The sequence below is a fragment of the Oratosquilla oratoria genome, chromosome 8 (genome assembly GCF_046742065.1).
Source record: "Oratosquilla oratoria isolate Oo_2021 chromosome 8, ASM4674206v1, whole genome shotgun sequence".
Lineage (NCBI taxonomy): Eukaryota > Metazoa > Arthropoda > Malacostraca > Stomatopoda > Squillidae > Oratosquilla > Oratosquilla oratoria.
Window position 1 is genome coordinate 14,525,241 of NC_134784.1, and position 13,009 is coordinate 14,538,249.

Sequence of the window (13,009 nt, forward strand, 5' to 3'; positions counted from 1 at the left end):
TAGAGAGAGAGATGAGCAAAAATAGGACTCGGTGGGAAAATGAAATCATGGACTTAAGAAAAGAGGTCATTGGTTTAATTGATTGTTTATCTAAGACTAACCATGAAATTTCTGACCTGAAAAAAGCTAACTTGGATCTTACAAACGAAATTAAAGAAATGAAAAGAGACATAAATGAACTGAAGAATGATAATGAAAAGAAGAAAACTAATGATAATAATAGCGAAAATCTAAAGCAGGAAGTGAACAACAAATTCCAAGAATTGACACAAAAGATCGAAGAAAACTTAGGTGGGGACAGTATCCAGGAAATTAAGAAGTGGAAAGAAAATATTGAAAATAAAGAAATTGCTTTCAAAGAAATAGTCAAGCAGCAAATGCAAGATAATGCAAAAGACACAATCATTCAAGTGATTAACGAAAAAGCAAATTGGGTCAGGGACACAGTAGATAGGAAGAAATGTATTGTGGTTTATGGGCTTAAAGAAAAACAAGGATTGGCGAGGTACATGAGAGAAAAAGAAGAAAAAGAGACAGCAGTAGAAATCCTTAATGAAATTCAGGGGGGAGATAGTGATTCAGGCACAGACTTAGAAGAGACTTACAGAATTGGTCGCTATACTAAGGATAGGAATCGACCTCTAAAGATAAAACTAAGGTCACAAGTGGTAGTAGAAGACATATTTGAAAAAGTAGGTAACTTGGCAAAGAGTGAAAAATACAATAAGATATGGATAAAAAGAGAAATGAGTACTGAGGAATTAGAAAAAGAAAGGGCGCTAAGAGAAGAAGCAAAGGAAAAAAACTTGAAAAGATCGGAGACAGAATGCAAAGAATTCCAGTGGAGAGTAATAGACTTGAGATTAAGACAATGGCGCTTCAAAACGAACAAAACAAGGGAAGAAGAAACCAGGGAGAAGGAAGAAAATTAAAAGTGGCCTATACCAACATTGACGGACTAATTTCGGGACTGAACGAACTCAATGATTATCTGTTAGAAGCAAAACCAGACATAATGGGAATTGTAGAGACTAAACTAAGAGGTGAAATACCATCCACTGTTATCGGACAAGGTTTATACAACTACTGGATAAAAAACAGGGACAAGAAACAGGGAGGGGGAATCATGTTCTTGGCCAAGAAAGACCTAAAGGTGACAAAAATTGCAGAGGGCAAAGGTAATGCTGAATTGATCATGATAAAAGTCGAAGGCAAGAATATGAAAAGTAGAAAGTTTGTGGTGACTTATGTGCCTCCAAAAACAAGCGCTTGGAAAGAAATTGAACATAAAAAAATGCTAGATGACACAAGAAAATCACTCAATGAGATACTAATGGGTAAGGGTAATCTGGTAGTTATGGGGGACTTCAATTGCAAAGAAATTTGTTGGGACAGCATGACAGTGCAAGGAGGAGATGACTCGTGGGGCAATGTACTGCTAGATATGACCATGGAGTACACAATGACCCAATGGGTCCATGAAAACACAAGGTACAGAAATAATGAAGAGCCATCGAAACTAGATCTAATATTTACAACAGAGCCTGAAATAGTGCATAAAGTCCAGTATGAGACACCAATTGGAAAGAGTGACCATGTACTCATCGAAACTATACTAAAGGAAGAAATAGACATAGAGAGGAACGAAAAGCATAGGAAAGGAAGACTGAGGTACAACAAAACAGACTTTACAAAACTAAAGACATTCTTCCGGAATGCAAACTGGGAAATATTTTACAGGGAAGAAACAGCAGTGGAAGAGAAATGGAATATATTGATGGAAAACTACAATGAAGGGGTAAACAGGCATGTACCAAGACAAAAGCGAGAGAGAGAGTACATTAAATGTTGGTTCAACAAAAGATGCAGTGAGGCAAAAGACAGAAGGGACAAAGCTTGGAAAAAGTGGAGAAAAGACAAAAAACAAAGCAAATGGCAAATTTATGTTAACTATAGAAATGAGTATGTTAATGTGAGAAGAGAGGAGAAAAGGAACCATGAGAAGGATATTATAGACAAATGCAAAGAGCAACCCAAACTATTCTATCGGTATGTGAATGGTAAACTTAAAAACAAACAGGAATTGGTGAAACTATGCCAAGGAAACATAGAATACACAGAAGATTTAGAGATGGCCGAAGTCATGAACAATCACTTTAAATCTGTTTTCACCAGAGAGAAAATACCGAATTGTGACATAGACAAAAACAAGAAATCTCCCCTCATAAATGAGTTTACAGCATCACTAAAGGAAATATCAGAACATTTATCAAGGCTGGATGTCAGAAAATCACATGGCCCGGACGGTATTGCAAATTGGATTCTAAAGGAGTGCAAAGAAGAACTAACAGACAAAATACACATCTTAATAAACAGCTCACTCAAAGAAGGAAAGATACCCGAGGACTGGAAAAACGCTAACATTGTACCAATACACAAAGGAGGAAACAAAGAAGAACCCACCAACTATAGGCCAGTATCACTAACAAGCACCATTGCCAAAATTTGTGAGAAAATAATCAAGAATAGATGGGTAAAACATCTGGAAGACAATGACATATTAAACCCAAGACAATTCGGATTCAGACAAGGAAGATCATGCTCCACAAACTTAATATGCTTTTACTCAAGACTAATAGACATAGTGCAAGAAAGAAATGGATGGGCTGATTGTGCATTCCTAGACTTGCAAAAAGCCTTTGACAAAGTACCACACAGAAAACTACTAAAAAAACTGGAACACATAGGAGGAATACAGGGAAACCTACTAAAATGGATAGAGGACTTTCTGACTGGTAGAAAGATGAGAGTAGTGCTCAGAGAAAAATATTCAGACTGGAAAGAGGTGATCAGTGGAGTACCGCAAGGATCTGTGCTGGCACCAATAATGTTTGCTATCTATATGAATGACATGGATGAGGACGTGAACTGCTACATGAGCTTCTTTGCCGATGACGCCAAACTGCTAAGGAAAATAGAAACTGATGAGGACTGTGAAGCACTGCAAGAAGACCTAAATAGGGTATGGAACTGGAGTCAGAAATGGGAAGTGGACTTTAATACTAAGAAGTGTAGCATAATGGAGTTTGGAAAAAGCAAAAACAGAATATCAGGAAAATATACAATTGGAACCAAAGAAGTAAAGAAAGTAGGATCCGAAAAAGATTTGGGAGTAATTATCACGAACGACTTGTCCTATGATATACAGATTAACAAAATTGTCGGGGAGACTTACAACTTGCTAAGATCAATAAAAGTGGCGTTTACATACTTGGACGAAGACATGATGAAAAAAATATTGGTTACATTGATAAGGCCTAGATTAGAGTATGCAGCGACATTGTGGTCCCCCAGTACCAAAAAGAATATAAAGAAAATAGAAAGAATCCAAAGAGCAGCTACAAAAATGGCACCTGCACTTGCAAACCTATCATACGAAGAGAGATTGGCTAAACTGGAGTTACCGACACTGGAGCAAAGAAGAGAGAGAGGTGACCTATTGACCATCTACAGAATCATGAAAGGCACAGAGGTACTCGATAGTGAGAACTTACTTAACTGGGACAAAAGAAACACAAGAGGACATGGAAAGAAAATAAAAAAACATAGCTATAGAAGAGAACTGAAGAAAAACAGTTTTCCTCATAGAGTTTTGGACACTTGGAACAAACTGGACAATGAAATAGTATGCGCAAAAACCATTCATGAGTTTAAAAAAAAACTAGACACTGCAAGATACAAAGGCGGGACAACACGAGCATAGCTCCCCTTCCCGCAAAATACAACTAGGTAAATACAACTAGGTAAGGTAAATACATGTTAGACAACCAGTGTATGTTGTGAATGCGCGTGTGTGTACACATGAATACGAAGACAGACACATGCACATACATGCTTACTTGTACATGTGAACACAGACACATACATGCATGCATGCACACACACACACACATATGCCACATACACACATACATATGCCACATACACACACATATACATACGCCACATACACACACACACACGTGTATATGCCACATACACACACACATATATATATGCCACATACACACATGTATATATGCACAAACACATACATGCACCACAAATGCCACATATATACACCACATACGCACGCACACACACACACACATACACATGCATGCACACACACACGTACACATAAACATACATTCGGTTCTCGGTATTTAATATGGAAAGTCAGCATGCGTGGATTTGGTCACACACGGTAATTTCAGGAACCTAACCCCCGCGTTATTTGAGGGACTCCTGTATGTATTGTGTTCTGTACTGTCCTAACTGCTTCATTCTATCAATGATGATCAGACATTCCACTGCCTTCTTCTCTAAACACATTTGTATTTAGAACTCTTTCAATCCTCTTTTTTTGGCACTACTACAAAATATATTGGTGCTCTCTTAACTACCTTTCAATCAACTACACTGGTGCAAATATAATCCTTCCTCTATAAATACTTATCTTCACTATTTTAACTTCCTTTCAATCCACACTCCCAACATCTCTTCAGCTTTGTTTCTTACTGCCACACCTAAATCCCACTACTCTATCCACATACTCATCTACTCTAGTATTAAGATCCCCCAACATCATCACATTCTTCCCAAAACTCTCCACACATTTGCTTCAACAATTCCAAATGCTTCTCTCTACTCATTTTTGTTTCCTTAACACTTGAAAGTTATTTCACATTTTTAACATTAAGATTACAGCTCCATAACAGGTTCATTATTCATTTGATTCTGAGATGCAACTTTCAACAGAAGATTGAATTTACTTACTGCAAGGTAGGCAATCATCCCCCATGCTAAGATGAAAGGGAAGCCAAGACTTATGGTGATAATCTCCTCTGTGTCCAGAGACCAAACACCATCATGGATTGCTAATACTACAACATTCCCCTGAAATTTAAGAGAAATTATTCAATTTACAACAATAACATCTACCAAGGGATATATTTGCAACACAAGCATAGATTTTTACATGTATATATAATGATTCATACTATATGTGCATGTAGGACTGAGTGGAAGGGTGGTGAGGTAAACACCAGGAACCGTTGGAGTTTTTATTTCTAACGTTTCGTCCTGAAAGGACTTCCTCAGAGGAAGTCCTTTCAGGATGAAACGTTAAAAATAAAAACTCCAACGGTTCCTGATGTTTACCTCAAGACCCTTCCACTCATTCTGTCTTACGTACTTCAACATGTAGGACTACATGTGTATCAGTTATATTTGAATACATAACAGCAAAACATACCCTTAGATAGTACAAACCTTTACTCCATATCATTCACAATAAAGGTTTACTATACCTGGCTAACCTCCTTATAAGAAGGCCTATGGCAAGTAAGCAAACAATAATTCAATAAAATTTAATTAATACTCCCATTATGTTCAAAATCATCATATAAAACAAGTCTGCAACTACATGAATAAAGGTAATTTAATGATAAACAGTGCTCACCAGAACTTGTATATCAAAAACAATAAGTGTCATTGTTGTGAGGAGTGTACGACACATAGCTTGGATATTACTATCTGCTCCAACAGTCCTGAAAATGAGGTAACCAGACTGTAAATATTCCCAGAAGAACCGAGCTCCTAGGATTGCCAATGGGACACCAAATACTGTTGTTACGATAAGTCGTACCTTGAACAAAGAAATAAAATTCAAATTAATTTTTGGCATAATTCTATACATGATCACAATCTGTTCATACAAACTTGTTAAATTAAATTGTTCTTAGAGTAACAATCTAGATGAAATGCACACATTAAACACGGGAATAAAGGATTAAGAATTAAGCATTTCAACCTTACATACTGGGGAATGAAATAATCAATTCTTACTCTAAGTTACTCCATGCAAAACCAAAATTCAACTGCAAACTCACGAGTTTGAATGTGTCAGAAGATGCTGACTGTTGAATATAATTTATTGTGACATAAGTGATGAGGATTACTGAAGATATTACAAATGCCATTAGTTCAAAAGCTTGCTCTCTTAGGACACCATCCAGAACATAAAAAACACTAAAACCTGGAAATAAATTTGAACCATATGTATAATAAATAAGCAACTTGCCTTGCAAGATAGTCCACATCTCAATAGTAAAGAATCAAAGGTGGTTTAATTTTTTTCTGTTATCCATTCACCAGTTATAATTGCAACATCTCATCTGTAACTTATAAAACTTTCCTTTCCCCTCAAGAACTAACCTGCATTGAATATTAGGACAATTGCAAAAACATAATCAGAAGATCCTGGAGATAAAGCAATTAGTCTGTCAATTCCAAGTCCACATGTTGCTAATGCTGAAATGATGCCAAAAATCAGCAAAATATATTCTGCTTTACTAAGGTTCTGAAGAGTGCGAACCTGTAAAAGGAAAAAAATAATGTAGACATCTTTAACAAAGTACTGGGTCAAATAAAATTTGCAGTATCAGTTCAGTGCAGTGTGTATGGAGGGTTTATTTTGAACATGCTGTACCTATGCTGATGATTAAATGTGACAGAATAACTTAGTTCCTCACATTGCCAATAATTGAGGGTCTCATTGCCACTCTCCGGGTTATTCCCAAATCTTCATAGGGAATAGGCTGGTTAGACTGTTCCTGGTTTTGATGTGGTTGTAATGATGGTGAGGCTGGCCTTTGGGGCTCCATTATCTGCAAAATACATATCCAAAGGTTAAAACTACACAAATGACAAAATAATTATTGCTTTGGACTTTTGACATCAACAATTCCATCCTCCGAGGGCACAAAAGTGTATGACTAATCCATGATATTTTGCTCAGTTGATACAGTTTAGTGTAATACTAAAACATTTCATTTATCTAATCAGCTGTTACCTGCACAGTGTTGGATGGATGTGATGGGGGAAATACCCACCCATATGTAACAAATATTAAAATAAAATCCCTGTAAGTTCTAACTTTAGCTACATGAACTCTTCTCTTTCAAGGTGTGCTGCACAAAAAGGTTGCTGCAATGCACAGCATTGTCGTATTCCAAACTTGAGCTGTTACAAAGTATCTTTTTGCTATTTGGAACCAATGATAGGTATCTGCTAGCAGGGCATGGCAATAATAACTGTTGCTTCATACTTCACTGGTTGAAAACCTGTAACACCATGGTGACTGGCAACGGACCTTGGTACCTCCTGTAGGAGGTCTCTTCTTGGAGGAAACCTTGTACTGCTGTGTGTATTGGGTCAGTGTAGGACTCTTCCTATCTTACTGGCTGAGAGTGGCAGAGGAACATGAGAACATATGAATGGAAGACTGCAAGAGACCATAAGGCCTACACTCTCAGTTCCATGTCCCTTACAACCTTACATCCTTATTCATAAAGTTGTCTCATTTTATCTTAAAACAACCAGTTGTTTTAAGAGAATATTAGTCACTGATTGCCAGGCCTCTTTGAAGAATAGGTGGAGGAACTTGAGCTTAAGTTGATAGATCTTAGACCTGGTCAGGAGAATGAGTGTCAACTCCAGGTGGAGGCAAGGAGGCTGAAAGGTTTTGAAAACAGGCGGCAGAAGCATTCTCTCTACTGTCCATTTTGAAGGCATGGTATAGAACAGAATTGGAATAGATGTGGAAGAGAAATGTATAAGAAATGGAAAAAATGTAAGTGGAATGAAAAAAGAATTCAAGAATGGAAATAAATCATTCTTTCTATACTGAAAAATAAGAATAGTAGTACCACATGTAGATGTGTTCTTCAGTAACTACGAGGTGTTGAACACATCTGGTGAAATCATGCTACAGTGAGTGAATTTTAGTATGTTGTAGGTGTTCATTTGTTTTTCACCATTTATACATAACTTATGTGTACACTTGTACTATTGGAGCCAATCACTGGTCTTTGTACATAGATATTTCTCAACTTACTTAGAACAGATACTACTGTTGTAAAACACAGTACAAAGGGTAGTCTACATGGGAGCAGGTTTCTATAAGCTGAATAAAAGTACCTGGCACCAGCTGGAATAATGACAAAAATAATGATAGAGTAATTATAGAATAATAATGATAGACTCAATCAATGGTTATTTCAAGTTATATTAAGTAGAAAACCTGCAGCTCCACAGTGGATGACAACAGTTCTCAGCACTTCCCACAGATCTCTCTAAACTTTGGACTCTTGTGTCACTGTGGGGCTGTTTCTATGTTACTAATTGGAAGCTGTAGGGAGAGGAGAACAGTCACCAGTTATCAGCTCTCCACGTGTGAAAAAGTGCAAGAAATACAGGTGAAGTTGATAGAGAGATTTTAGGCTCAATTGGGAGACTGAGTAAGAACCCCTCAGGGCTGCACCCATAATGGATGTAAGGTGGTTGATGGGGTTTGAAAATAGGAAGCTTGGTTGTCCATTTTGCAGAACCCCCATATACATCTGTCACTAATCCCATACATATTAGACTTAAATGTAATAAAAGAGTTAAACAATCAACTTGAAAGTGTTGGATGTTGGGGATATGTTATTATAAATGTTTAAGTAATGTGTTGCTATATCTTTTATTGTATTTAATGGGCTGTGGGAAGGTTCAAGGGTTTTCAAGGTTTTCAATTTAAGATTTTCTATTAAGAATGATTCTGAGCAGCCAGTTATTATTCTTATTGCTTTACTGTGTGTTGTCTCTAGGATATCTTTGTTTCCTCATTGTCAGATATACTGTAGATGGTTGGCTAAGTGTAATTCTTACAAGTTTTTGTATGTAGTGATTAACATTTTTTTCTGTAGTTCAATTCCTGTACTTTAGACTATGGCCAGTTTGGGGATACACCACTCCAACATCTCTGCCCACTGACCTTAAAGGTCAACTGAGAAGGTTTTCAAAGAGGTGGTGAATATCTGCTAGATGTATAGCTTAGTCACTTTTTGATCAAATAGTGCAAAAATAAATCCTAATTATCACGCAGTGTGATAAAAAGGCTGACAAAAATATCGGTAACAGATGAACTTTTTTTCGCTGATCTCTGGCTGTTCTCGTAAGGATGTGACGTCAACCTTGCTGTTTACATTCTGCTGCATCCTTATGTTTGCATTATAAAATGACGTACTGCACTGTCAGCTTGATCAATAATCTGTCATATTTCATGTGTTAGCAAGGTTTGATCAAGTAATTAGTTTGAAATTGGTTTATTGTGTTGGCACAAACAATCTGCTGTGGATGGACTTCTTTTTTCATTCTTTTCCAAAAGATCCTGTTTGCAAAAAGGACTGGATCATTCAGTGCAGATGGCATGGGTCATGGAAGCCTGGATTGAAAGTGAAACTGTTTAGAAAGAAGAAAAAAAAAAAAAAAAAAAAAAAAAAAAAAAAGTATACTCAGGAGCCTGGCCTTGCCAAGTCACTAGGATGAACCCAATTCTAAAAGAAGATGCAACACCGACAATCTTTATCATCAAGACCCCAGGTTTGGCAAGCAAATGCCATTGAAGGAACACTGCTATTGAAAAAAGAATGCCTGGAGGTAGGTGTATCAGTCTGTATCATGTATATAGGTAGGTCTGTGCTATCTATGCTGTCACTGACAATTGTTAATAAACATGGTTAGGCTTGACTAACTATTTTTGGGCTAGGCCTAAGCAGATTAGGGTATAGTCATGTCATAGGCTAGTTAGGCATGTAGGCCTATGAATGTGATCACCCTACTCCACCAGGATGATAGGCATGACCTTGACGACAAGGGCTTCCATAATAGAACTATGATCACATCTTGTCAATTGGAGTCAACCTAATTCAAGTATGTTTTTTGAGAGTCAAACAAGTGGAACCCCCCACCACTACCACCCCAACAGGAGTTAAGCATAATTATCCTGGACCTGGAGGGAGTAATTCATACTGATATAGACCTTATGATTTTTTTCAGCTGGTACGAAGTGCCTATGATGAATATTCACCTTCTCCAAGTACCATTACCATTGAAATTGAGATGGAATGTGAAAGTGACCATGGTGACAGTGCCAGGCAAATGATTGATAGCTTCTCCTCCCCCACAGCAACCACTACCTGTTGCAGATAATTTTATAGACATGCCTGTGAGTATCTTTTGCTAGCTTTCTTCTCCCTTTCAGTCAAACAATTTCTCTATTCTCTTTGCTACATAAGCCTGTTTTATTGTAACTTATCACAGATAAAAACAATTTGTAATTCATGAATCCTTGAAACTTTTGCCTGTAAATATGAATTTTGGCATCCAAATCTGATAAATCTTTTTCACCCAACATGAAGTCACTTTCATATCGCTGGTCATGTCCAAGAATGTAAATAACAACGTTTATGTCATCAATTGGCCTGGTGGTGAAAAATGTAACTATGATATTGAAAAATTCGTCTGCTATCAAGCACTTTGGTTTGGACACATGGAAAGAATGAGTGAAGAAAGATTAGTAAAAGAAGTATGGAAGGCAGAGGTGGAAGGAGTGAATATGAGGGGGGGTCCTAGGATGAGATGGATAGATGGGGTGAAAGGGACATTAGTACATTACAAAAGAGAGAAATGTCTGTGGAGGAAGGACGGGAGAGGACAGAAGATAGGGGTGAATGGAGAGGGGTTGTGTATAGATGATGCTATGATGCATGAGGGGGAGTGGGTGGGGGATGGGGGGTGAGGAAGTATGCATGAGAAAAAAAAATTGACGCAGCCCAAAGGGATTTCTCCCCGTCTTCTCCTTTTCTGCATGAGGGGACGGAGGGGGGGGGGGTCACCCAATTAATAGGAAATGGAATGGGTGGGAGTGGTTTCTATGCCTTTTTCTTTTTGGCTACCCTCCATGTAGGGGGTAAAAGCCTTTGGTATATATATGTACTATTTGGCTAAAATAAAATAAAAACTATAAAATGCTAGAAACATGCATTTTAATGTTCTAACTTCTTCCAAGTTACATTTTCATACATGAAATAACAAAAAATAATAAATCCAAAACCTTCTCAGTTGACCTTAAATAATATGTTCAGTTTCTTATTTATGTTTGCTGTAAGATCTTTGATGTGTAGGATGAAGGTCACATATCAAATCCTGTAATGAATACTGTTTATCATTATGATATTCACAGTGATTTTCTTTACAAGATTCAATATCAATTTCCACTGGAATAGCATAGTCCCAAATCCTGAATTTAACATACATATTATTTGGGGGTTGTCCTTTTTTTTTTTTATCAAATCCTACATCCCTTAATCAATGATGAGTATGAATTAATATATAACAACATTCACTTCCTGAGAAACCTGGATAGGTCCTAGGACAATGAGTCATTTCATTTGTACTAAGACTAGACGTCTAAGGACTCCAGTGGAAACGGAATTTAAGTTATATTGTGTTGTCCTCAGCAATTTCACACACATGTATCAGTTTCACGTTTTAGTATATGTTGTTGTCAACGACTTCATTACAAAATAAAGTAAAAATTCTTGCATATGTACTTCGAAAAATTACAAATCTCTGCATGCGTATTAAGAAAGCAGTTTTAACTCTGACATGAATTACCTTTAACTGGTGGTAATTTCAAATGTAGACTTTCCTATTCAAGAGTCCTCTTCTTCGATGGTTGATACCATACAATAATTTACATTGCCTATATTGCACTTCTGCTACCACTGTTGACACCTACTCCAGCCTGAGATTTGATATGGGTTCCTTCCTCCCTTTGTTATGAATTGTCTCGCAGGTTCGAAGCGGTGTTGTGTTTTGGGGTTGACGTTTCATGAAACATATGCATTATTTATGGAGGTCAATGCCAAAACATTATCGTTTTTCCACAAATTTGCAAGTATCACACTTTTTTCTTTCTATCAGTTACTACGATTTCAGTTTTTCTTCAAAACTTATGGAAAGTCGTAATTATCACAGTAATGCTTGTTTTCCCAATGAACACTATTATGTAATGTATTAATTTTATTCTAGGGTCGTGCAGTCTGTCGATGACCACTCAGTACGAAATAATTGAATAACAAATCGCTATTGAACAAAAACAATTCCAAGACTCCATGGCTGCTATAACTATACCCAAGAAAGCACCGTTTGAAATGTGGACTTCTGTATTCTGTTCTAGAGGTGATATGATATCTCCTGCAGAGGCGGAGCCTCTCGTGATGTGACGCCCAGTGGGTTGTTGTTGTTTATGCCCACTGTTTGAATCTAATCTAAGTCGGGTCAGGTACTCGGGCCATCAAGGGAATATATCATTGTTAGTATTGTGAGGTAATATGGGATTAGTAAGGGTTCACAGATAAACTTAGTAAATATTTCGAGGGAAATCAGGCGAATCTCACGTGAACACGAGTCAGATACAGCTAAATTCAGGACATTGAATAATATGGCTGGTTCTGCATTAATATATTGCTGAGATTTTCTACTTTTTTCTGATTACATTGAGATTCTTGTGCCAAAAAGCATAGTGAAACACAACGAATGGTTCTTCTTTATAATCACGACGTTTCGTATACATTGTACCTTTTCAAGTGTTAGATACATAACAAATCATTGCCATAAATACACATACATAAATAATAAGGGGAGGTCACATAGTACTCAATTTTTATGAAGGGTGTGGGGGGATATGGTAGCTGGGTTGTAGCACACCACGGAGTAGATCTCGACGATGGAATTGTGTCGAACTCTCTTGTTTGTAAATTTAGACTCAGAGTTTGCTCTTTGATCAACAGTGCTTCCAGTATCTGTGGACGTTTCTGTTCTGGAACTTGAAATATTATTTTGGTATTATCTTCCATAAATTGTCTAGTCAAGTGGTAATGTGGCCAGTAGTGGGGTGTGGCCAGTAGGTGGAGTGTGTTGCGTCTGCTTTGTGGTTGTGTATCCTATGTATGAAGATCATTGATGGAGAAACAGCTGTATTCTTCAACCAGATAGGTTTGCAGGAAAACCTATGGCCCAAACACACACACACACACACACACACACACACACACACACACACACACACACACACACA

The 13,009-nt window shown here is 37.3% G+C and overlaps 1 protein-coding gene across 3 annotated transcripts in view; it reads right to left on the bottom strand.

Moving 5' to 3' along the window:
* Positions 1–12,121, bottom strand: part of LOC143027587 (uncharacterized) — a 28,181-nt gene extending 16,060 nt beyond the window's left edge. The window contains exons 1-7 of one of the 3 annotated variants that reach the window (XM_076188920.1): positions 11,545–12,121; positions 7,940–8,032; positions 6,576–6,710; positions 6,259–6,418; positions 5,934–6,079; positions 5,504–5,689; positions 4,819–4,938 (exon numbers count right to left, since the gene is read on the bottom strand). In XM_076188920.1, the coding sequence (XP_076045035.1) occupies positions 4,819–4,938; positions 5,504–5,689; positions 5,934–6,079; positions 6,259–6,418; positions 6,576–6,707 (744 nt within the window). In that variant the 5' untranslated portion in view covers positions 6,708–6,710; positions 7,940–8,032; positions 11,545–12,121. Of the gene's footprint in view, positions 1–4,818; positions 4,939–5,503; positions 5,690–5,933; positions 6,080–6,258; positions 6,419–6,575; positions 6,711–7,939; positions 8,033–10,994; positions 11,124–11,544 lie in introns of those variants that run through there. The other 2 variants (XM_076188922.1, XM_076188919.1) reach the window with 2 other exon arrangements.
* Between the last annotated feature and the right edge of the window lie 888 nt (positions 12,122–13,009).